At 43.2% G+C, this 25,459-nt stretch overlaps 2 protein-coding genes across 2 annotated transcripts in view; both read right to left on the bottom strand.

The window, feature by feature from the left end:
* The window catches only part of LOC131397409 (leukocyte immunoglobulin-like receptor subfamily A member 6), a 79,479-nt gene that overhangs the window by 27,751 nt on the left and 26,269 nt on the right, over nt 1-25,459 (bottom strand). The window lies entirely within an intron of this gene.
* LOC131397405 (leukocyte immunoglobulin-like receptor subfamily A member 2) overlaps nt 1-25,459 on the bottom strand; it is a 52,034-nt gene that overhangs the window by 1,277 nt on the left and 25,298 nt on the right. The window contains exons 4-6 of the mRNA XM_058530250.1: nt 3,172-3,471; nt 2,700-2,981; nt 2,081-2,380 (exon numbers count right to left, since the gene is read on the bottom strand). Of these exons, the coding sequence (XP_058386233.1) occupies nt 2,081-2,380; nt 2,700-2,981; nt 3,172-3,471 (882 nt within the window). The remainder of the gene's footprint in view (nt 1-2,080; nt 2,381-2,699; nt 2,982-3,171; nt 3,472-25,459) is intronic.

Genomic DNA, 25,459 nt, shown 5'->3' with positions numbered 1-25,459 from the left:
GGTTGCAAGAATGAGTGAATTTCCCAGATTCTTTGAAATCAAATTCATGTAATGGTTAAGGGAACTCAATAAACACTAAATAAATGAATGAAAAAAAGATAAGCTCTACCCTCTCCATATTCTATATCCAGAACCAAGGAAGTCCACAGTTCTGGTCTTCAAAGGCATAAGATACAGAGAAAATCAGTGGTAGTATAAAACTGCAAGGGCACAAAAAAGTAGATAATCCTGCAAATATATTTTAATCAGTCTTAACATAAAAAAAATATTTTAAAAATTATAGATCGATTCTAACTATACATCTTCATGTAAAAATTCTAAATAAGCTTACACAAATCATAAGGTGTGAATGAACAATAAACATCACTCAGTTTGGGTAATATCCAAATGTTTGATACTAAAAGTCTTTTAAATGTATCTCACCATGGTTGAACTTACAGAGAAAAAAGCTCAGGAGATGTACAAAAGTCCAGAAAAAAATCCTAATTTCTATTAAAAGAATAGATTTTTCCTAATAAAACCTGAATGTAACAGAAAAATGAACTGACATCGATTGGGCAATAGAATTATATATAGAAAAAATATAGAATTTTTGATTTGTTTGTTTCAAAATAAGTCGAGCTAAAAATGAAGATATTTTCTTAAAATGACACTGAGGTTATCTTAACATTTTACTTTTTAATTATTATCATATGATATTTGATGCAAATAAGATGGGTACACAATCTGGAAATAAAGAAGTGAAATTTCAATTTCCTTGAGGTTGGTATAATTATTATCAGTAAATCAGAGGAGATCAATTGAAAAACAATTGAGAGGTGGACAATCTGTAGTAATTTGTTAGGATATAAAATTAATATCACTAAACCAGTATCGTTTTTATATTTACTATAAGCTCCCCATATAAAGATGGGAAAAGCTTTCTCAGAAGTTCAACCTCTCAGGGAGCTGAGCCCACACAGCTCAACCCTACCTCCCAGAGGTCCCTCCCACTCCAACTCCTAGACTGAGTGCCTCTGTGGGATCTCCCCACCTCCTGGCTCCTGGTGAGTAGTGATGCTGTGGTTCTGAGATGGAGACACCAGAAAGTCAGTGGGTGGGGCCTCTGTCTTATAACTTCAGTGTACCCATTTCCTCTTAGGATCACTGAGTCTCATCCCGTCCCTCTCCCTTCCTCAGCCCTGTCTGAGACTGCAAGGATAGGGTTCCCCAAGGGTGGGAAGTTCCCATCTATTTCTACCCTTTCATAGGCTGGACCCTCCTCTGTGCAACCTCCCCTGTGCTCGAATTATTCCATGGTGTCTCAGACTTTTGTGAATGGGGCCCAGAGAAGACGTTCTGTGCTCAGAGAGGACAGGGACACGGGTTCCTCACCTGAGACCAGGAGTTCTGGGACCAGGAGTCTGTCCAAAATCACCACCTCAGGGAGCACTGAGACCGCCCCCCCCAGTGGATGCCACCCATATATCACAAACCAAAGATGGATAAGGTGAGGGGGTGGGGCTTACATTCTCCTCACTTTGTCCTGGCTGCCCCTCCCCCAGGCTGGGAGCCCAACGTGTCCCACTGGTTGACCTCCCAACAGCCGACCACCCAGCATCAGAACTCCATGGAGTGCTGTGGTCCACACCCTCATCTCTGCCCTACTCTCTGCTCCCCTTGGGGACAAGCCCATCCTTGAGTATCTGAGGGGGCATCACATCCTCTGAGAGACTCTCAGACCTGCTCTGGGTGGTTTGTGCTCCCTGTGAGCAAAGGGGCTTCAGTGACTCACCAGTAGTTGAGAGAAACCCTGTGGGCGGTGGCTGGCGCTGACTCTGGAGTCACCACCTCATTCAACCTCTTCTCCTGCATCTACCCTGTGGCCCCCACAAGGCCTTCCTTCTGCCCACCTGTCACCTTCTAGACCCAGGTGGGGGGGGATGGGAGTGGGGAGAGGTCAGAGGTCCTCTGAGAATCAGATCCTTCTCTGGGTGACACTCCATCAGAGCCCACCCTCTCCCATCCCAGCTCAGACATCTCTTGGGAACAGGGTCCCAAATAGATCATAGGGACAGGGGACAGGCCTGGGGCTCCTCACCTGAGACCAGGAGCTCCAGAGGGTCATTGGGGAGTGACAACATGTAGGGGGAGGTTTTGTCTGAACTATAGCACCTGTAGGTCCCCTCGTGGTCTGAGGTCACAAGACTGATGGTGATGTTGGCCTGAAAGGGTGCAGCCGTGTCCTGCAGATGAAGGTGCTGGGGAGGAGCAAGTGCCCCCTCATTGGACAGATGGAAGATATCCAACCAGATCTCAGAGTGACACTGCAGGGTCACCTTCTGTCCTCCAGACACTGAGGGCTGTGGCAGGACTGAGAGGGAGTGTTTCTTATACATTCCTGGGGGAGAGGAAGGTTTTGATGTGTCGAGAGCCACCCCCTCCCCACATGCCCTTGACCCTGAGCTGAGGGACCACCATCCTCTCTCCAGGGACTCTGTCTGTGAATCCCTCTTACCTCCTCTCGGTCCCTCTGGGTGGGTCTCTTTTGTATCCTTGCTTCTCACTCCCCCTTTCTCATTCCCTCTCCCAAGACTAGTGCCCCATCTCAGCATCTGCTCCAGGACCATCTCCCTAGACCCCATCACCACCAGGGGTGACCCTGGACCCACTACCCTGAGCAGACAATCAGGACACAGGGCAGGACAGGGGCTCCACACCTGGGATCAGGATGTCCAAGGGGGCACTGGGGGCTGACCATGCATAAGAGAGGTTGTGTCCACTATAGCATCTGTACTGGCCCCCGTGGATATGGTTCACGTGGCCTAGGGGGAAGGTGGGGCTGTGCTGCCCATAAAGACCCTGGGGAGATGTGAGCCCCTCATCCTTGATCAGAGCAAATCTGTAAAAGCCGGCCTCTGAGCGACACTGGAGGGTCGGGTTGTCTCCAGAGAGCACAAGCGAGCTGGGCTGGGCGGAGAGGGAGGGCTCCCAGTACACGCCTGGAGAGAAGGGACAGTGGCATCGAAGGGGATGCACCCTCCACATGGCCACTGGACCTTGGTCCCTCCCCAAGCCTCCTGCTCTGTGGTTCAGGCCCAAGAGGCCATGTCACTCTCCCTCATCACCTCCAAGGCTCTTCTGAGCACATGGCTTACATCAGTCATTTTGGGGCCCCAGGGGCACCCTCACCTGTGACCATGAGATGCAGAGGGTCACTGGGGAGTGACCACACATAGGGGTAGGAGCTGTGAGAACCATAGCATCTGTAGGTCCCCCCATGGGAGGTGTTCACAGGGCCCACGGGGAAGATAACCTGACCCCTCCTACGATAGATCCTCAGTTCCATGTGTCGGGCCGGGTCAGCTCCTCCCTCCTTCAGCAGATGGAAAGTGTCTAACGGGGACTCTGAGCTACAGGAGAGGGACACGTTCCCTCCTAATGCCACCGCAGGGCCTGGGTGGGCTGAGAGGGAGGGTGCACTATACACTCCTGAGGGACAAGAGGGAGCTGTGTTACAGGGGGGACCATCTGCCCACATACCCCAGGTGTGGACTGTGAGGGCTGAGGTCCCCTGAGCACACACTCTGTTCCCTTCTGCCTGTGAGGAGGAGTCCACAGTGGGAAGAGGAACCATCATTGGGGCTTTTATTCTGTTGGAATCCTCTCCACTCCACAAATATGATCTTGCATTTGATGAGAACACCGAGGCTTAGGGAGACTGTGTCTGTACTTCAAGGTCAAGTCTCCATTATGTTTCCATCTGGGAACGGAATCCAGATCACCCTGGCCCCAGTGGATGGCACTCACTGCACAGAGAGACTTCCTTGAAGTTACAGAGACTAAGGTGAGGCAAAAACCAGGACCATGAAGCTGGGAGTGAGGGTCCGGTCAGCCACTCAGGATGATGCTTGGGTATGACTGAATTGGGAGGCAGTGAGCTGGAATGGACAGATTCTTGGAGACAGATCTATAAGTAGTTTAGACGGTTGTCCTAATCTAGTGTGTTTAGGCAAATTATTTCATGAGCCTGAGATCATCTTTACAAAGAAAGAGATGAACCCCACCTATTAGTGGTGAAGACTCAGTGATGGGGTGTGTGCAGCACACAGCCCAGTGTCTGGCACCCAGGAGGCACTCAGAAAATGCTGGTCTGTACCACCGTGAACAATAACCAAATCATGCACTGTTCTCTGCAGTCCCTGCTTCATGAGTGGCAACCTGTGCAGCCAGACAGGGCTCCAAACTAGGTTAACGCTGTGCTTTTGCCATCTTTAAATTTGAACAGGTGGCTCTGCATTCATTTTTCACTGGACTTCACAAAGTATATAGCTGGTTCTAGCTCTACGATTTTGTTTTTGCTTTGACTGGCTCTTTTTAGTGTGTTGTCTCTTTATTACGCTTCAGGTGTGTGAAGAATAGTGAGGATTGTCTTGGGGCCATGGAACAGACATCAGATCAATTTACTGAAATTCAAGGGGAAGTTACCAGGGGAGGTTGATGGTTTAATTTACTGTGGATTGCAGTGTGTGTGTGTGTGTGTGTGTGTGTGTGTGTGTGAAATGAACATTCTTGTTTTCTCTCTTTTCTATTTATAATCAATCCACTCATCCACCCATTCTATACAAATATCAACTATATTTCACACAATGTACCAAGCATGAACACTAAAATATGTATGTAACTGACATGAATCCTGTTCTCTGATCCCTGCTCTTGGTAGGGATGTGATGGATATTATGTAAATAGTTACAAACTATATTTAACTATACACCATAACATGCGTTATGTGGCATAAATTTTTGGAGATTGGAGATTAGATAATAGAGGTCTGGACTTTATGGAAGTTCGACTACGAGGAGGTGAAGTGAGAGGTTAGAGCTGAGAGATGTGGAGGAGTCTTAGCAGAGGTGGATGGGAGTGTTGAGAATTTTGTAGAGAAGAAATGGAATAGATAAAAGTCCCAGGTTGACAGAGATCAGGGCTGCTGAGAGCCACATGGTCTCTGGTGTCCTCGGATCCAGGCTGGGCTAACTTCCCTGCAGTCCACACCACCTCCATTCCAGGCAGTGCAGGACATGACAGGCCTGGGTAGTTTGGGTCAGATGAGGGGGTAATGGAGTAGGAGATAACAGAGTCAAAGAAGGCGGTGCACGAGAATGTCTGACATAGGAATTCCACAGGAATTCTCCCCCATGGCCTTTGTATTCCCCCTCATTAAGGACCAAGCATCTTCAGCATGCTTCAGTCTGGAAACAAGCCTTTCTGTGATCCTCACACTACTGCCTAATGGATTTGAATCTCGTCTCTGATTTAACCCCCACGTCCATATTTGTAGCCCCCATCTGAATTCAGATTCTTGGCTAATGAAACCTTCAGAAACTCACATGGACCCAGTTTAAACTCTGAATTGCATGTCATCTGGTACTGGACAAAGTGGTTGTTCAGAGGCCCAGTTTCGCACCTGGGCAGCAGCTCGTTGTCTGATTGGACTCAGGTGAGGCTGATCAGGCAGGTGGAGGTCACCTTTTGTGGAAAATACAGTGTCAACATGTGAAGTGTTAGCTGTAACTGATCAACAGCCACTTTGTTGAAAATGAATCACTAGCATAGAATGTGGATTTCACCACCCTACTCCAACCTCACCTCGCTCAATTGTATAGATTATAATGATAGGGTATAGAAAAAAAATACACTATCTAACAATAATGTTGAGTCAACATAGGAAGCACAAAATGAAAGTCAAGAAGAACATTACCAGTGTCATTTCTGTCTCTTCAGAATACCTTTCGATGCTGGGTGTGGCTCTCCACTTCAAACTGTGGAGAGTGTTGAGTATTCAGAGAAAAATGGTCCTCATCAGAGCTCCTGTTTGAGGACAGTGATGTATATATATATGTGAACAAGACTTCCTCATTAATCAATCAATCAATAAATCTACCGACCTCTACATCCAGTTTTATAGAGATATAATTAACACACAGAAGTGTATAAGTTTGCAGTGTACAGCATAATGACTTGATCACAGCAGTGCTAACTGTAGTCATCATGTTGTACATTCCATCCACAGTACCACCATCATCTAATTCTGTCTCCCCTCTCCAGGACTCTGGTTAACACAAATCTAATCTCTTTGTCTATGAGTTTGTTTTTTTAATTCCACATATAAGTGAGACCATACAGTATTTGTATTTCTCTGTCTGACTTATTTCACTTAGCAGAATGGCTTCAAGGTCCATCCATGTTGTGACAAATGGCAGGATTTCCTTATTTTTTACGGCTGAACGATATTCCAGTGTATATCTACTTGTTTATTCTTGATTTTGTGACCACTGCAAGAGTGTTGATAAAATCTTGAACAGTTTTTCTTGAAACACAATTTTAAATGACAACAATTATATAAGGGACAGAGAACCGTGTTCTACTTGATGAAAATGATGTGAACTATGAACCTGGATCTTTTGCTAAGTTCTCCTAAAACAGATTGTGCCATGACGTCCAGGTGGCCCTGACTGCTGACCAGCCCCTTCCCCTGAGGTGGGTCTAGTGGGAGGTCCTGCAGCTGCTAATTCAAGGGCAGGTGGAGATGGCATGTGGGGTCTTGGTCCTAGAAGAGCTCTGTGGGTGCAGTATTTTGACCCCTCTCATTATAGAGATGACACTCATCTGCCATGTCCCCAGTTTCCAAAATTCACATCCTCCTTCAGGTGAACACAGAGCTGGGTTAGCCTCTGGGGAGTGTGGAGACAAAGTCTCCAGGACAAAATAAGACCCTAAGATCCACAGGGCATGCCACTCTCCTTGTATTTCCAGAAGTCTCAGCACGAGTCCCCCCGTGTCATCCCCATCAGCCCCAACTCCTCTGCTCCCCCACAGCCCTGGATAAAACACATTATGTTTGCCCTGCACAGTAATGAGGGAATGGGGAGGACTCGCCCACATGTGCCCAGATCCTCTGGCTCAGGAGAATCCTGGAAGGAAACCACATTGGAGATGATTTCGCCCCAGTAGAGCCAGGCTTTGATCACCCCATGCACAGAACCCTGTCACATGCTGTGAAGAAGCCCAAATTTCCACCATGACCCTCTTCTCCCTTCCCTTCCAGGACTCACCAAGAACCAGGAGACTGAGGAATTTGGGGGACATGGCGCTCTGTCTGTCAGACAGGAGAAAGGTTTTAAGCAAAGGTGACAAATTCACAGGATGTGGTGGGCAGGGTCCCCACACCAGTTTGTATAGTCCAAAAGGTGTCTCTTGAACAGGAAGACGACCAGCTTCTTCTCAGCCTAAGGATGGTGTGTGCTGCGGGTTTGACTTGAGCCAGATCACTGAACACACCATATGTCTAAATTATCACAGTTAGTTTTCCCAAACTCTACAATCATGTAAGGATTTTAACATATTTTTCTGCCCTTTAAAACTCATAACTATGATTCAATTAATAATATACAATATTCCCCTCCCAAGCTAATACTTAAATATTGTTAACCTTACTAAACTCTTTACAGAAGAGAAATCAAATGTATCCTAGCTCATATTTTTTGTCCTAGTGCTGGTTGCAATTTTTTTTTTACTTCCTCTGCTAAACAAAGACAGTTAAGAGAACCTTTGGTTCTGCATTCTTTGAAGTGAAATGAAGATGCAAATTCTGACTTTTCTTGTTTAGCTGAAATTATTGACTATAACTCAAAACTCAGCTCTCTCTGTCTCTCTCCCTCCAATCCAGGCCCACAGATGTAAACACTGACAAAGTATGTTTAAAGATGTTTGTGGTGTTTTTGTTTGTTTGTTTTGCCAGAAAAATTGGGTAACATTGTTTATGTATTCAGATGAGCATGAAAATGTGTAAAGGGGAAACTTCCAAATTCCAGAATGATTGAGTGAGGAAGGTGACCAAGCGTGTCCACAATAATCAACTGTAAAGCTGTAAAGCTGGGTTAAATGCCCCAGAACAACCATTTCAAGACTCAAGGGCATACACAGAGTGATTGGCGTTTATGCATGGACATGACTGTAGTGGAGTAATGGCAGCAGTTCTGTGGTGTTTTTGCTGGCGGGGCTCTGATGGAGTGGTAGCTCACCCTGCCCTCACAGAGTGCATTTCCTGTCCCTGCTGTAGGGGGCGCCCTTAACTTGAAGGGTGGTCGGTGAGTGAGGCCATGTTGGGGCATGTAAGTGCCCATGTGCTATTCAGGATTTGGAGCATGGCACAAGTCCAACTTGGAATCTTGGACAAAACTCTCTACAAAATGTGAGTTCTGGGAAATTTACCTCAATGGTTCAACGCTCAGGGTTCCCAGTTTTAAAAGCACATGCTGCTCTCATCTCTGAGGTGAGTTGTGAGGACCGACTAAGAAGGTGGGGGGGTCATGAGTGCTAGGAGAGTTTGGTGAGGGGCTGAGCTCCTGTGTCCACATCCAAAGCTCAGACTCTAGTGGACGATGCTTGCCTACCCCATTTGCACAGGCGGTTGTACCGAGGGAGCAATTTGAGGAGGACTCAGTGACCCTATAATGTCTCTGTTTGCCTCCAAATCCCATCATATTACACTGCTTTTAGAGCTAAACATATGTATTGTTCATTAAATACAGTCTTAAAACCTATTTAACCAAATGCTTTCCGATCAGTTTGCAACCCCTGAGATTTCTGCACAGGTACCAGGGTCGTGACTCTTCGACTTAGGATGCCCCAGATATCTGGGTGCAGATGTGAAGGAGGGGAGAGCAGAAGTGACATGGTCCTGTGTAGAACTGTCCCACCCATCATAGGACCGGACTTTCCTTTAAAGGACCAAAGCTGCAGTGGGTTCCCTGCACTATAACTAGGCTGAGGTGGAAACCTGGGTCCCCATCTCTTCCCTCCGTTTCCAGACAATGTAGGGGATTTATTCACACCACTGCAGCTCATGTTGCCTGGTTCTGGGGTAAAGGAGGGGGTGACAAGGTCTTACAGTAATGCCAGGTTCCCTGGCTTGTATTCTGAGAGCATCGACTCAGGGTTTCTCCATCAACATGGTCACATGGATAGGAAATCACAATCTCCCATGACTCTGTGCTAGGTTATCTTCAAACACATGCCCTGCTCCCTACATATACCCGTACACATGCACACAGACACACACACAGACACATACACATAGACACAACACAGACACACACACTGACACAGACATATACAAGCAGACACACACACATCCATGAAATAGGAAGTTCACTTTGTTAAATTAAATATAGACGTGTTTGTGGAGAGTTCTCTCTGGGATTTCCTGTGTGAACACACAGAGAATAAGCTGTTGTGTCCTCTTAAGGGGCACCATAATTTATGAAAACGACACTGGTTAAAGACAATGTATTTGAATGCATACTCACATTTAAAGAATGTCTTCAAATTTGTTTTTTTGTTTTTGTCTTTGTTCTTTTTTTTTTTGTGAGGAAGATCAACCCTGAGCTAGCATCTGCCAATCTTCCTCTTTTTGCTGAGGAAGACTGGCCCTGGGCTAACATCCACGCCCATCTTCCTCCACTTTATATGGAATGCAGCCACAACATGGCCCAACAAATGGTGCGTCGGTGCATGCCCGGGATCCGAACTGGCAAACCCCGGGCCACCACAGTGGAGCGCACTTAACCGCTTGTGCCACCGGGCCGGCCCCCAATTTGTTTTTGACAATATGAAATATTCAAATCCCACAATCATGTGCCTTTTCCTCAAGTTTAACATCACACACAGTCGTGTGGGGCACGTCACCCAAACAGGGGTGATTTTCCAGGGCATGGAGTGCTTCGGGACCAAGCTCAAGGCTCTGGTAATATGCAAATAGGAATTTTCTTAATCCTGGACACATTTGATGGCTGGGTTCATTCAAATATTCTCTTTAGATCGTGAGGAAGGAAAAGGATAGTAGATTATCAACATCTTTTAAACACAGGTACAAGTATCAAAGGCTTTTTCTAGAAAACAGGCTAATAACCAATATAAAAAATGAAATAAGATAAAATAAAGTAGCCATCATAACTTAGAATTGCAGAGTTGAGGGATAAGAAAGAATTTAGATCTGTCTCTGGGGAGCTGATAATAGACATACTTCTGTCAGAATGGTCAAATAGACGTTTATCATTTTAAACGGTTTTCTGTCTAAAGACATAAAGGTCATCTGGTAAACACCACTCTAGGTGTGAGTCAATGTGAACCTCACCTCCACTCCAAGTCAGTCTTGTGTGACTGAGAGGAGAGGCTGAAGTTATGGAAATTAATACAAGAAACCTTAACTAAATTGGAGTCTGGAAAGCCTGTAGGGGGCGCTCTCACAGCCCGTCTAACACCTTCATTTACACCAAACAGAGAGGCCGCTTCCACCTTTCATGAGAAGAACAACTACTTTAGTACTGAAGGAAGACTATTCCCCCCACCTGGCAAGAGCCCAGCCAATGGGAAACATCACAGGTCTGCCGATGAGAAGCTGTTGCCACCCTGCGCTGTTAATTCCCCTAATGGACTTTAATGTAGAACCGCCTCTCCCTATTCTCCCTTTTCCTCTATAAAAACAACTCTGCTCCTTTGTTTGCTGGATTTGCTTATGGTTGGCCATAGCATGCACGCCCTGAATTGAAATTCTTTTGGCTAATCCTGATAAACTCATTTTAAGGGTAAAAAATAGGCACATTTGCATTTTAAGTTGACAAAGTTCACTGAACCGTGGAGCCTGAGTTCAGATTGTACAAAATGCTGTTCCGCCTAAATGTGACGTTCCGGATTGTGCTTCATATTGGGGCTTCCTCTTTCTATCTATTGTGTTCAGTGACCACGTTTTGTTTTGTGTTTAAGGAATGGTGGACAATGAGCCCCTACACACATTCCAGGGAAATGTGTGTGTTCACACTTGTCGTTATTGCCCTCACCTCAGGGTTTAGCACTGCAGGGCTATTAATTTTCCACCTTTCCAGTGGCCTGTGGGGGAGCCAAGGAGAAGTGCTGCAGGGATTCACCAAAGCTCAGACTTAACAAATCCCCAGGAAGAAGAGGGTCTGGGGAGGAGAGAGCACGCCTGTGTCCTGATGAAGGGGGAGTCAGCAGGGTCCCATCTCTGTGGTGAGACAACACGGACAGAGAGATTCAACCAATGGCTACTCCTGGGTGAGATCCTCATCTCTGGTGTGTTAAGGGTTTCTGCTCATTGAGACAAGCCCTAGAGCTGACAGGAGCTTGGTAACTTCAACTCCACGTTCAACTTGGTGATGTTGGGGGTGACTGCTCCTCAGAGTGAAAATGTTTTGTGTGTAATTGTGGCTGGAAAGTGCAGGATATACCATCCCCACTTATCCCAGACTGGACTTACCTAGGGGAACCCAGGCAGAGGTATCCCTGGATCATATAGCAGCGTGATCAGTCCCACGGAAGTTGCAGGGGCTATACCTGAAAAGCGAAATTCATAATAAGAAGCAGGGCACACCTTGCATATGGAGCCCTAGAGCTCAGGGTGGCATGGAGCCACCTGCAAATGGCAGGTGCTCTGTGGGGTATGGTGATAACAGGGCACCCATGACTGAGAAGCAAATGGCGCTTCTGCCTCTCCACCTCCAGCTCCAGGACCCAGACACAAAATAAGGAACTAGTTTTTCAAATGCATGTACCAGAGGCTGCCCATGAAAGGCTCTGACTCTATTCTGGGAAACACAGAATGTGGTGCTTCAAACTCAGGTCTCCACTTGTGGTTTCTCACATGATGGTATAAAACTTGCATGGTGCAGCTGCCACAAGGTGGTCAGTGCCCTCGAATGGAAGTTCAATACTGACCACGTCCTTCTTAGATGGATAGATAGAAAGATTCCCAGATGAATAGATATCTTTTGTGAGTGTGTGCAGCCGACCTGGTACAATAACTCCAACTGTCCCTCAATCTAGACCAGTCTTGTTGGCTAACCTGTATTCACCTGTTCTATTCATAAAAAATGCTGAAATCACAAAATGAAGAGAGTGTGAGGGTTTGCAGGGAACTACTAAGTTTTTTGTAACCTAAAAATTAAAATTTCATACGCCTTTCAAGAATTTGATTCATTAAAATATTTATGTGAGTTAATAGAGTGAAAATAAAATCAAAACAAGATATAAAAACTTGGGATAATTGGGCAATGTGGAAGAATAGGAAAATTTTGCAAGAAAATCTCATTCTAAATAGTTATGAAAGTTTTAATTTCTCGGGTTATGGAAGTATTCCTTGTAGGATGGAAAATAAAGAACTAAAGAAACTTTTATGGATGGAAACTAATTTGATTTATTCTTCCACCAGTTAAAGGTTGAAGTTGCTCTTAAGTACAATCAAATTGTAGGAGCATTGAACATGAGAACTCCCCTATCAGGTCTTATTTATAATTTTTCAAAATTATATAAATTTTTCTTTAAAAATAAATCTTATACTCTGTTATTTTTGAGTTGGTAATTTATGTTGCAGGTGCAAAGTAAAATTTATTTCTTCCTCATGCAGTTTCCTCTGAGTCTCAGTTGACTCTGCAGAGTAACTGTCCCCCATGCAGTATTTTCAGGGAAAATAAGGTGCTTTGGTCTTTCATTTTTACCTCTCTTATCAAAATGGGATTCCTCCAGAACAACCTAGCAGTAGAATACACACTGGGGAGTGTAAGGTCATTATATAAACGGTCTGGCTTGGATGGTGCTTGTCATTGACATATCCACTGACAAGCATTTGCCACCAGACCCACACATCTTAGGAAATGGAGGAAGCATAAGCCTCCCATTGGGCCAGTGAGAGAGAGAAACTTTCTTGCATCACGTTAGATGTTTTCAGGAGTTTGCACCATTCTTCTCTTTCTGATAGGGTGTGATTGTCCTCATCCTCACCAGGCATGGTTTACGAAGACTTCCTATGTGCAAGATCTTGTTGGGCACTTGAGTCCCAGAGAGTAGTCACACTCCATCCTGTTTCAAGAAGCTCATGGCCCAGGCATTATAGACCAGTGGAGAAATGGCAATTATAACTCAGCACACTGAGCATGTGGGAGTGATGGAACAGGCACTGTGGGGACAAAAGACTCACATAACTAAGACCATGAGATAAAGATGCTAGTTTCAAAGTGATATGTACCCTGGTATGCTCAAGAAATGTAGGAATTTTCCAGGTAGAGGAATATCATGTTCTAATTCCAAGAGCTTATCAACAGTTTATTGTATGTAGCAGTTTGTGGATTGTCTTTTGCAGACACTGATTCAACTAGAAAGAAATGTAATTAAGAGTAAGATGGAGAGGTCAGCAGAAGCCACATCCTGAGAAAATTGGCTGCTAAGGGCAGACCTATGATTTCTCTCCAGAACACAGTGGGAACCAAGAAAATGTGTAAGTCAGAATTGATATTCTCAGAGTCTGGATGAAAATATATCTGGCAGAAATTTTCATGGAGTTAAGAGTTGATAAGTCATTTCAGGAGGAGACTCTGCCTAGTACTCACATTCCATCAAACACGGTCATCTCAAAATAAATGTTAAATGTCAACATTACCTGTAGGTCGTTTCCATCAGACTGAGCTCCATGAGAATATAGACACTGTCTTCAAATTTGCATCATCAATCTAGAACAGCTATTATGTTCTGAAATGATGTAAATGTTGTCTATTTTCTCTGTTCTAGATGGCAGCCAGCAGCTACAGGTGGCTTCTGTGCGCTGGAATTTTGCCTTCCATAGGTGAGGAACTAAATTTCAAATTTTATTTAATTTAGTATATGCTAATTTCAATTTAAATAGACGTGCATGACTAGTGGCTACCATATTAGACAGCTTAGACAGAATGTACTTTATCTCTGTAACATTTTATTGATTAATTTAAGATTTAATTAATTAATAACTCTGACAGAGTATATACAACAGATTTTCTAGATTTTCTTTAGTAGAATTTCAGAAAAGATAAGATGATGGTGATTAGATTTCCAGTGTGGGTGTATAGTAAAATTTCTGGAAATGATTGAATATTCACAATAGAGTCATATAATAGAGCTGAGCCTTTAGTAAAGGGTACTGGGATTTTATTTTATTTTTATTATTATTATTATTATTTTATTGCAGTAACATTGGTTTATAACATTGTATAAATTTCAGGTGTAGAATATTAAACTTCTGTTTCTGCAGAGATTACATCATGTTCACCAGTCAAAGACTAATTAGACTAATTAGACACATGTGCATGATCATCCCCTTTGTCCCCCTCTCTTCCTGCTTCTTCTCTAGTAACCGCAAATCTTATCTACGTCTTTATGTGTTTCTTTGTCTTTGTTTTTTTTTCTACTTAGGAGTGAAGTCATACAGTGTTTGACCTACTCCCTATGACTTATTTCGCTTAGCATAATACCCTCAATATCCATCCATGTGTGACAAATGGCTGGATTTCTTCATTTCTTATGGCTGAGTAGTATTCCATTGTGTATATATACCACATCTTCTTCACCCATTTCTCCCTTGATGGGCACTTATGTTGCTTCCAAGTCTTGGCTATTGTGAATAATGCTGCAATGAACACAGTGGTGCATATATCTTTACACATTGGTGTTTTCATGTTCTTTGGATAGAAACCCCGCAGTGGAATAGCTGGATCGCATGGTAGTTCTATCCTTAAATTTTTGAGGAATGTTCATACTGTTTTCCATATAGCTGCACCAGTTTGCACTCCCACCAGCAGTGTATGAGAGTTCCCTTCTCTCCATATCCTCCCCAACACTTGTTGCTTCCTGTCTTATTAATTATAGCCATTCTGATGGGCGAGAGGTGATATTTCATTGTAGTTTTGATTTGCATGTCCCTGATAGTTAATGATGTTGAACATCTTTTCATGCGTGTGTTGGCCATCTGTATACCTTCTTTGGAGAAATGACTGTTCAGGTGTTTTGCCCATTTTTTAACTGGGTTGTTCGTTTTTTGTTGTTGATATGTGTGGGTTCTTTATATATTTTGGAGATTGACCTTTTATCAGATATGCGGTTTGCAAATATCTTCTCCCAATTCTTAGGTTGTATTTTCATTTTGTTGATGGTTATTTTTGATGAGAAGAAGCTTTTTAGTTTGAAGTAGTCACATTTGTTTACTTTTTCTATTGTTTCTCTTGCCCAGTCAGACATTGTACTTGCAAATATGTCGCTAAGACTGATGTTGAAGAGCATATTGCCTATGTTTTCTTGTAGAATTTTCATGGTTTCAGGTATTACACTCAAGTCTTTAATCCATTTTGAGTTAATTTTTGTGTATTGTGTAAGATAGTGGTCTACTTTCATTTTTTTGCATGTAGCTGTCCAGTTTTCCCAACATCATTTATTGAAGAGACTTTCCTTTCTCCATTGTATGTTCTTGGCTCCTTTGCAGAAGATTAGCTGCTCATAGATGTGTGGGTTTATTTCTGGGCTTTCAATTCTATTCCATTCATCTGTGTGTCTGTTTTTGTGCCAGTACCATGCTGTTTTGATTACTGTAGCTTTGTAGTATATTTTGAAATCAAGGAGTGTGATACCTCCAGCTTTGTTCTTTTTTCTCAGGATTCCTTTGGCTATTCGCGGTCTTCTGTGGTTCCATATAAATTTTAGAGTTCTTTGTTCTATTTCTGTGACAAATGCTCTTGGAACTTTGATACGGACTGCATTGAATCTATAGATTGCTTTAGAAAGCTTGGACATATTAACTGTGTTAATTCTTCCAATCCATGAACATGGAAATTCTTTGTGTCTTCTTCAATTTGTTTTAGCAATGTTTTATAGTTTTCAGTGTACAGATCTTTCACCTCTTTGATTAAGTTTATTCCTAGGTATTTTATTCTATTTGTTGCAATTGTAAATGGGATTACATTCTTAGTTTCTCTTTCTGCTGTTTCATTGTTAGTGGATAGAAATGCAACAGATTTTTGAATGTTGATTTTGTATCCTGCAACTTTACCATATTCATTTATTAATTCTAAAAGTCTTTTGGTGGATTCTTTAGGGTTTTACTTATATAAAATCATGTCATCTGCAAATAGTAACCGTTTCACTTCTTCTTTTCCAATTTGAATCCCTTTTATTTCTTTTTCTTGCCTGATTGCTCTGGCTAGGACTTCCAATACTATGTTAAATGGGAGTGGTGAGAGTGGGCATCTTGTCTGGTTCCTGTTCTTAGAGTGATAGCTTTCAGTTTTTCACCATTGAGGATGATATTAGCTGTGGATTTGTCATATATGGCCTTTATTATGTTGAGGTACTTTCCTTCTATACCCATTTTATTCAGAGGTTTTATCATAGATGGATGCTACATCTGGTTGAATGCTTTCTCTGCATCTACTGAGATGATCATGTGATTTTTATTCTTCATTTTATTAATGTGGTGTATCACATTGATTGATTTGTGAATGTTGAACTATCCCTGATTCCCTGGAATAAATCCCACTTGATAATGGTGTATAATCTTTTTAATGTATTGTTGTATGCGATTTGCTAGTATTTTGTAGATGATTTTGACATCAATGTTCATCGGTGATATTGGCCTGTAATTTTCTTCTTTTGGGTAGTCCTTGTCTGGTTTTGGTATCAGGATAATGTCGGCTACATAGAATGAGTTAGGGATTGTCTCCCCCTCCTCAATTTTTGGAAGAGTTTGAGAAGGATACGTATTAAGTCTTCTTTGAATATTTGGTAGAATTCACCAGGGAAGTTGTCTGGTCCTGGACTTTTATTTTTGGGGAGGTTTTTGATTACTGTTTCGATCTCCTTTCTGGTGATTGGTCTGTTCAAATTCTCTATTTCTTCTTGATTCAGTTTTGGAAGGTTGTATGATTCTAAGAATTTATCCATTTCTGTCAGATTGTCCAATTTGTTGGCCTGTAACTTTTCATAGTATTCTTCTATAATCTTTTGTATTTATGCATTGACCATTGTAATTTCTCCTCTTTCATTTTTGATTTTACTTATTTGAGCCTTCTCTCTTTTTCTTGGTGAGCCTAGCTAAAGGTTTTTCAATTTTGTTTATCTTTTCAAAGAACCAGCTCTTTGTTTTATTAATTTGTTCTATTTTTTTGTTTTTCAGTCTCTATTTCATTTATTTCTGCTCTGATTTTTATTATTTCCCTTCTTCTACTGATTTGGGGCTTTGTTTGTTCTTCTTTTTCCAGTTCCTTTGGATGTGCTGTTAGATCGTTTATTTGAATTTTTTTTTTTGGTTGTTGAGATAGGCCTATATGGCTATAAACTTCCCTCTTAGAATGGCTTTAGCTGTATCCCATAAATTCTGACGTCGCATTTTCATTTTCATTTATCTCTAGGTATTTTTTGATTTCTCCTTTGATTTCTTCATTGATCCAATCATTGTTCAGTACCATTTTATTTAATCTCCACATATTTGTGCCTTTTCTGATATTGTTCTATAGTTGATTCTAGTTTCATACCGTTGTGGTCAGAAAAGATGCTTGGTATTATTTCAATCTCCTTAAATTTATGGAGACTTGTTTTGCAGCCTAATATGTGATCAATCCTGGAGAATGTTCCACGTGCATTTGAAAAGAATGTGTATTGGTCGGTTTTTTGATGGAATGTTCTGTATATCTCTACTAGGTCCATCTCTTCTAGTATGTCATTTAAGGCCAATCTTTCCTTATTGATCTTCTGTTGGGATGATCTATCTGTTGGTGTAAGTGGAGTGTTCAAGTCCCCTACTATTATTTTATTACTATTTCTCCTTTTATGTCTCTTTATAATTGCTTTATATATTTAGGTGTGCCTACTTTGGAGGCATAGATATTTACAAGTGTTATATCCTCTTGTTGGATTGTTCCCTTGACCATTATGTAGTGCTCTCTCATTATAGTTTTTGTTTTAAAGCCTATTTTGTCTAATGTGATTATTACTACCCCAGCTTTCTTTTCATTGCCATTTGCATGGAATATCTTCTTCTTTCCTTTCACTTTCAGTTTGTGAGTGTCTTTAGGTATGAAGTGTGTCTCTTGTATGCAGCATATGTATGGGTCTTGTTTTTTTGTCCAGTCAGCCTCCCTATGACTTTTAATTGGAGCATTTAGTCCATTGACATTTAAAGTAGCTATTGATAACTATGTACTTCCATTTTCTAACTTATTTTTCTCGGTGTTTCAGTAGTTCTTCTCTGTTCCTTCTTCACTTGCTCTCTTCCCTTGTGGTTTGATGGCTTTCTTTAGTATTATGTTTGGGTTCCCTTCTCTTAGTTTTTTGTGTATTTATTATAGGTTTCTGCTTTGTGGGGTTCATATACAGTAACCTAACTATATAGCGATCTATATTAACTTGATGGTCTCTTTAGTTTGACCTCTATCTGAAATCTCTACTCTTTAGCTCTCCTCCTCCCACATTTCATGTTTTTGATGTCAAATCTAACATCTTTTTTGTGCGTTCATATCCATTATCCTCTTATCATGGGAATAGATAATTTTTCCTATTTCTGATCTTCTCAGTTCCCCTTAAATAAGTCCATTTAACGTTTCTTGTAGCGTTTGTTTCTTGGTGACAAACTCTTTTAATTTTTGCTTGTCTGTGAAACTTTATCTCTCCTTCTATTTTGAATGATAAAGTTGCCGGATAGAGTATTCTTGGCCGTAGGTTTTTTCCTTTTAACACTTCAGATATATTGTGCCACTCTCTGCTAGCCTGTAAGGTTTTTGCTGAGAAGTCAGCTTATAGCTTTATGAAGGTTCCTTTGAACGTAACTTGTGTTTCTCTTGAGGCTTTTAGGATTCTCTTTATCTTTAATTCTTGACATTTTAATTATGATGTGTCTTGGTGTGGGCCTCTTTGGGTTTATCTTGTTTGGTGCTTTCTGTGCTTCCTGTACCTGGATGTCTGTTTCCTTCCTTAGGTTAGGGACGTTTTCAGTTATTATTTCTTCAAATAGATTCTCTGCCCCTTTGTCTCACTCTTCTCCTTCTGGGGCACCTATAACATGGATGTTAGTGCATTTGATGTTCTCCCAGAGGTCCCTTAGACTGTCCTCACTCTTTTTAATTCTTTTTTCTTTTATCTGTTCAACTTGGGTGATTTCCTCTAGTCCTTCATCCAGCTCAATGATCCATTCTTCTGTACACTCTAGTCTGCTTTTGAGTCCCTCTAGTGAATTTTTCATTTCCAGTATTATATTATTCATTTCTGATTGGTTCTTTTTAATATATTCCATTTCTTTGTTGATGTTCTTACTGAGTTCATCCATTCTTCTCCCAAGATCAGAGAGAATCCTTAACACTCTTTGTTTGAAGTGTCGGGTAGGTTGCTCGTTTCTGTTTCATTTAGTTCATTTTCTGGGGTTTTGTCCTGTTCCCTTGCTTGGAATGTATTCCTCTGCCTCCTCATTTTGCCTGTTTCCCTGTGCTTGTGTCTATGTATTAGGTAGGTCAGTTATGTCTCCTGCTCTTGGAGAGGTGACCTTATATAAATTATGCCTTATGAGGCTCAGCAGTGTGCTTCCCTCAGTTCTGAATGTTCCAGGAGTGACCTCTATGTGGGCTATGTGTCTCCTTCTGTTGTGGCGGAGTTCCTCTTCCTGTAGTTGCCCAGGGATGCTGAGCTGTCCCCCTGGCCAGCTGTTGTAATGCTCAGCTGCTTATAGTTGTTGTGAGCCCTCTTTATCCGGTGTGGGGAGCCCCAGCACAGTTGGCTGCAAGGTCTAATAGCACATTCCTGTTGCAGTTTTCCTCTTAAGTGAGTAGGCCCCCAGCGTGGCAGGTTGTCAGGCTCAGGTGCTTACAGCCTGAAGCCTTTAAGTCTCTGGTCAGCTCTCTGAGTATTTCAGCTGGGTGGGGCTGGCCTTAGGCATGGGAGCACCCAATTGTTTCCGACTTTGGAAGGTGGGGCCAATCCCCTATGTGGTTCTTTGAGAAGCACAAGTCATCTGCAGCTGACAAGCCCCACTGCCCACGGGTCCGCACACATGGTCCATACAGTCCTGCCCCATGTGCACCCCTCGGGCCCTTGAAGTGGACCCAGTCTCTCCAAGGCAGGAGCCTCACACACTCCACCACTGCCCCAAACTCTCCACCTGCTCCTTGTGCACGCCCTGCCCCACAGAGGTGGACCCACTAGCCAGGCTGCAGAGAATCCAGGCAGTTCACTTAGCAGGCCCACAATTTGTCTGAGGGTTTGTTGTTGGGTGTGGCCAGTCCCTAGGGTGGGCTGCCTGCCCTGGCTGAGCTGGATTATGTCAGTGCTTTAATGGGTGGGACACATCCTGGGCTAGTAGACCAGGGGAAGAATTCCAATGGCACCTGCCAGCGTCCGTCTCAGCACACCACACCAGGCCACAACAATGGCCACTGCCAATGTCCCTGGAGAGGTCACACTTCTTGCCGAGGTGCTCTCAGAGCCTATCAGATGAGTCTTTTTTCACCAAAGTACTGTGCACTTTTCTTTCTGGTGATTTTAGGTTGCTTTCTGAAATGGGTGAATTTGTGCATGAGCCCTTTAAGAGCAAGCTTTAATTTCTTTGTGAACCAGCTTTTCTGGGGGTATGCCCCAAGGTGGTTAGTAGCAAGCAAAGTCAGGGATTATGCCACTTGTCTCAGTTGTGGTGAGACCAAAAATTGCCTGTAGTGGGTAGGCTCCCCAGCTCAGGTCCCCCATTCCTCCAGGGAAGGCTGCATACCTTTAGGTTGCCACCGTGTGACTGTGAAGCATTGCAGCTTGTGGAGATAGCATTTTTGTCTCTCCAGAACGGAATTTCTGCCTCTTCCACCTCAATTAGGACTGTTGTTTGTTGCAAAGGTTTCTCTTATCTAGTTTTCAGTTCTCTCTCAGGGGTAATTTTTCCAAAAGTAATTGTAGATTGGCTGTGTCCATGGGAAGAGGTGAGCTCAGTCTGCCTACGCCACCATCTTGACTTCTCTATCAATTCTGGCCATTTTAATCATACTGCCTTTTGGTGTGGGCCTCTTTGGGTTTACGCTGTTTGGTGCTCTCTGTGATTCCTATACCTAGATGTCTGTTTCCTTCCTTAGGTTAGGGAAGTTTTCAGCTATTATATCTTCAAATAGATTCTCTGCTCCTTTGTCTCGCTCTTCTCCTTCTGGGACATATATAACACGGATGTTAGTGCACTTGATGATGTCCCAGAGGTCCCTTAGACTGTCCTCACTCTTTTTAATTCTTTTTTCTTTTATCTGTTCAGCTTGGGTGATTTCCTCTAGTCTTTCATCCAGCTCACTGATCCATTCTTCTGTATCCTCTACTGTGCTTTTGAGTCCCTCTAGTGAATTTTTCATTTCCGGTATTGTATTCTTCATTTCTGGTTTGTTCTTTTTTATATCTTCCATTTCTTTGTTGACAGTCTCACTGAGTTCATCCATTCTTCTTCCAAGATCACTGAGCATCCTTATGATTCTTTGAACTGTCTGTCAGGTAAATTACTCATTTATGTTTCATTCAGTTCCTTTTCTGGGCGTTTGCCCTGTTCCATTACTTGGAATGTATTCCTTTACCTCCTCAATTTGCCTATTTCTCTGTGCTTGTATCTATGTATTAGTTAGGTCAGCTTCCTCTCCTGATCTTGGAGAGATGACCTTATGTAGGTGATGCCTTATGAAGCCCAGCAGTGTACTTCACTCTTGTCACCAGTTTGAAATATTCCAGAAATGTCCCCCATGCGGGCCGCATGTGTTCTTCTGTTGTGACAGGGTTACTATTGTGGTAGATGCCCAGGGACCCTGAGCTGTCCCCCGGCCAACTAGTTGTAATGCTTAGCTTTGTGTGGTTGTTGTAGACCCTTCAGTTTCTTTATCAGATGTGGGGAGCCCCAGCACAGTTGGCTGAAAGGTCTAATGGCACATTCCTGTTGCAGTTTTTCTATTTAGTGGGTAGACTCCCAGCACGGCTTGTTGCTAGGCTCAGGGGCTTACAATTGCTATAGGCCTCTGGCCTACAAAGCTCTTGAGAGCTCTCTGAGTATTGTAGCTCAGTGGTGCTGGCCCCAGGTACAGGAGCACTCAATTGTTTCAGGTTGTGGAAGGTAGGGCCAATCCCTTATGTGGATGTTGGAGAAGCACAAGTCTTCTGTAGCTGACAAGCCCCCCCACCCACAGGGCCACACACACTCAACACAGTCCTGCCCTGTGCGCCCACCCCAACCGCCTGAAGTGAACCCAGTCACCCCACGGCAAAGGCCCCACACACTCCACAAATGCCCCACACACTCTACCCACTCCTCCTGCATGCCCTGCCCTGCACAGGTGGACCCACTAGCCAGGCTGCAGAGAATCCAGTCAAGTAGCCTATCCAGGGCAACAAGTTGCCTGAGGGCTTGTTGTTGGGTGGGGCAAGTCCCTAGGACAGATTCATTGCTTTTGCTGAGCTAGATTAAATCCCTACTCTCATGGGTAGGGCAGACCCTAGGCTAGCAGGCCACAGGGAGAACTCCATTAGCATCTGCCAGTGTCTGTGTTCACATGCCCACACCAGGTCACAAGAATGGCTGCCACCAACGTCCCAGTCCCTGCAGAGGTCTCACTTGTCACTGAGATGCACCAAGAGCCTATCAGATGAGTCTCTTTTCACCAAAGGACTTTGCACCTTTCTTTCTGGTGATTTTAGGTTGCTTTCCAAAATAGGTGAATTTGTGCATGGGTCCTTTAAGAGGCAGCTTTAGTTTCCTTATGTCCTAGCTTTTCTGGGGGTATTCCCTGTTGTTGCTAGTAGCAAAGCCAGATATTATGACACTCATCTCGGTTTTGCTGGGTCCAAAAAACTGCTTATAGTGGCGATGCTCCCCAGCTCATGTCCCCCGCTCCTCCAGGGAAGGCTGCATACCTTTGGATTGCTCCCAGGCAGCCGTAAAGTGTTGCGGATTGTGAAGGTGGCATTTTTTCTCTCCAAAAGGGAATTTCTGCCTCTTTCACCTCAATCAGGACTTTCATTTGTTGCAGGAATTCCTCTTATCCAGTTTTCAGTACTCTCTCAGGAGTAATTGTTCCAAGAGTAGTTGTAGGCCTGCTATGTCTGTGGGAGGAGTTGAGTTCAGAGTCCGTCTACACCATCATCTGGACTCTGGATCGAGTACTGGGATTTTAAAGATGATCCTAAGTCTTGAGACTCTGCTGTTGTCACATCAAAGATCTGGGGCTGGCTTTGAGAAGGAGTAATAGTGTTCTTGGTGGAGGTCCTCCTAGGAAGAGATCGAGGTCCTTGCTTGGTAACACTCTGTGTGCTCAGAGCCCGGGTCCGGGCCTGATCTCAGCATGGGCTGGGTTTATGTTGAGGTCCATGTAGATACTAGGCTCAGCCAAGGGGTAGTTAGGGCTTAGGGAAGTGAGAGTGAATCCTTTCTGTGAGAGGGTCCAGTGGTAGAAATGAGCATATATCACATCCCATATTTCTTCTGTTGCAGGCTCCTAAGAGGAGAAAGATAAAAAATAATGGACTGAGAAATGATCATTGAAGTCAGAATCATCAGACACATGGAGGAGCTGAAGGTGTGGGGAGGATTTGGGCTGGGAGAACTCACTTCACCATCCATCATTTGATCTTCCTGGGGCTCTGGTTCCGTAATGGCAGCATCTGTGAGTGGAAGAGGGAGTCAAGACTCTTAGGAAGCTTCTTTCAGGTCCTTACAACATAGACAGGGACATTAAGATGAGAAAAGGGTAGTCGTATGCCCGGTGTTGCTCATCCTGTGTAACACACTACAATAAAAATAATCAGCCCATACACAGCCACAGGCAAACATTGACTATCCCCAGGTGTTGTTTCAACTGATTTTCCCTATTGTATATCCTCTCTCATAGACCAACTCCTTCTTCAGGTCAGTGGATTCCCAAGACCTGAGGAGGAATTGGAGGAGAGGTAGGAGTGGTTGTTGAGTTGAGGGAAAACAGGAGTCCCATGGGTCTCTCTGGAAGATCTTCCATCAAGGATCTCAACATTAAAACTACAAATCAGCTCACAGGGAATTGTAAATGCCTCTATGTGTGCCAATCACATCCCCCACTCTGCCCATATGACACTGTTCTCTCCTTCAGACTTATGATTTGTGGTAGAACACCAGTAACAAACAGGAGCCGCAAGAAAATGCCAATGGGGACAAAAGCTGCAGAGCCCAAGGAGAGTGTACAGCTTGCTGGAGTGTCCTTGAGAAAGACGTCCTTCTGTCAAAAAGCAAATGGTAGAGGCTCCATTTGTTGACTTCCCATTTGTGCCAGTACTTACTGCACTCATTACATATCTTGTCTACAACCCTCCAAATACCCATAAATTTCACCAATACTTTCTCAATTTTTTAATAGATGGGAAAAAATCCAGAAGTGATGACAGTGGTCGATATGAAAGAGGCAGTGGGAGACAAACAGAGGTCAGAACCCAGGTTTACCAGGTTCCAATGTAGTTTTCTCTGCTGTCCCATGAAACAAGACATTAGGTTTCTGATTAAAGGAAACCCTGTTCCTCAATCATAGCTGAGCACCTTTACCTCCTTTCCCTTCTCATTCACCAAAACTGTACATTCTGTGAGTTGAGATGGAAGTGGCCAGAATTTGGAGAATGGATCTAGTTCCCAGTCCTGAGATTTAACTTACTCTGAAGAATATTGATGCACCCTCCCAGAATGGCTAAGATTAGTGTGGGGTGGTACTCAGCGGAGGTGGAGGGAGTCACTAAGTGCTCTATGATGTGTTGAGCACCTTCTCTGTTCCTGGGCCCCTGCTTGGGGTAAGGGCACTTTCTCATTTGTGAATGTGTATCTTTTCCTCAGCACAAGCCATGGAGAGAGGCATTATTAGCCTAATATTCTGTTGAGAAATTTTGGTTTAGCCCCTAAAAATGGAAGAGCTATTAGTAGAGCTCAACAATCTGACTCCAAACTTTTTAAAAAATTATTTTATTGAGGTCACATTGGTTTATATCATTGCATAAATTGCAGGGGTATATCGTTATATTTCAGCTTTTGTATAGACTACATGGAGTTCACCACCAAAAGTCTAGTTTCCATCCATCACCACACCTATGTGACCCTTTACCCCTTTCCCTCCCCCAATCAGCCACCCATCTGATAACCTGCAGTCTGTTATATCTATGTGTTTATCTTCCATATGTGAGTGAAATCATACAGTGTTTGTCTTTCTTTTTCTGAGAAAGATCCATCCATGTTGTCACAAATGGCACAACTTGATCTATTTATGGATGGGTAGTATTCCATTGTGTGTATATATATATACAGCATCTTCTTTATCCATTCATCCATTGATGGGCCCTTAGTTTCCTTCCAAGTCTTGGCTATTCTGAATAATGCTGCGATGCACGTAGGGACGTATATATCATATTGAACTAGTGTTTTCATGTACTTTGGGTAAATACAAAGAAGTGGAAAAGCTGGATCGTATGGTATTTCTATTTTTAATTGTTTGAGAAATCTCCATATTGTTTTCCACAGTGGTTGTACCAGTTGCATTCCCGCCAGCAGTGTATGAGGTTTCCCTTTTCTCCACATCCTCTCCAACATTTGTTATTTGTCTTGCTAACTATA

The sequence above is a fragment of the Diceros bicornis genome, chromosome 34 (assembly GCF_020826845.1).
Source record: "Diceros bicornis minor isolate mBicDic1 chromosome 34, mDicBic1.mat.cur, whole genome shotgun sequence".
Taxonomy (NCBI): Eukaryota; Metazoa; Chordata; class Mammalia; order Perissodactyla; family Rhinocerotidae; genus Diceros; species Diceros bicornis.
This window is presented reverse-complemented; position numbering and strand designations above follow the sequence as displayed.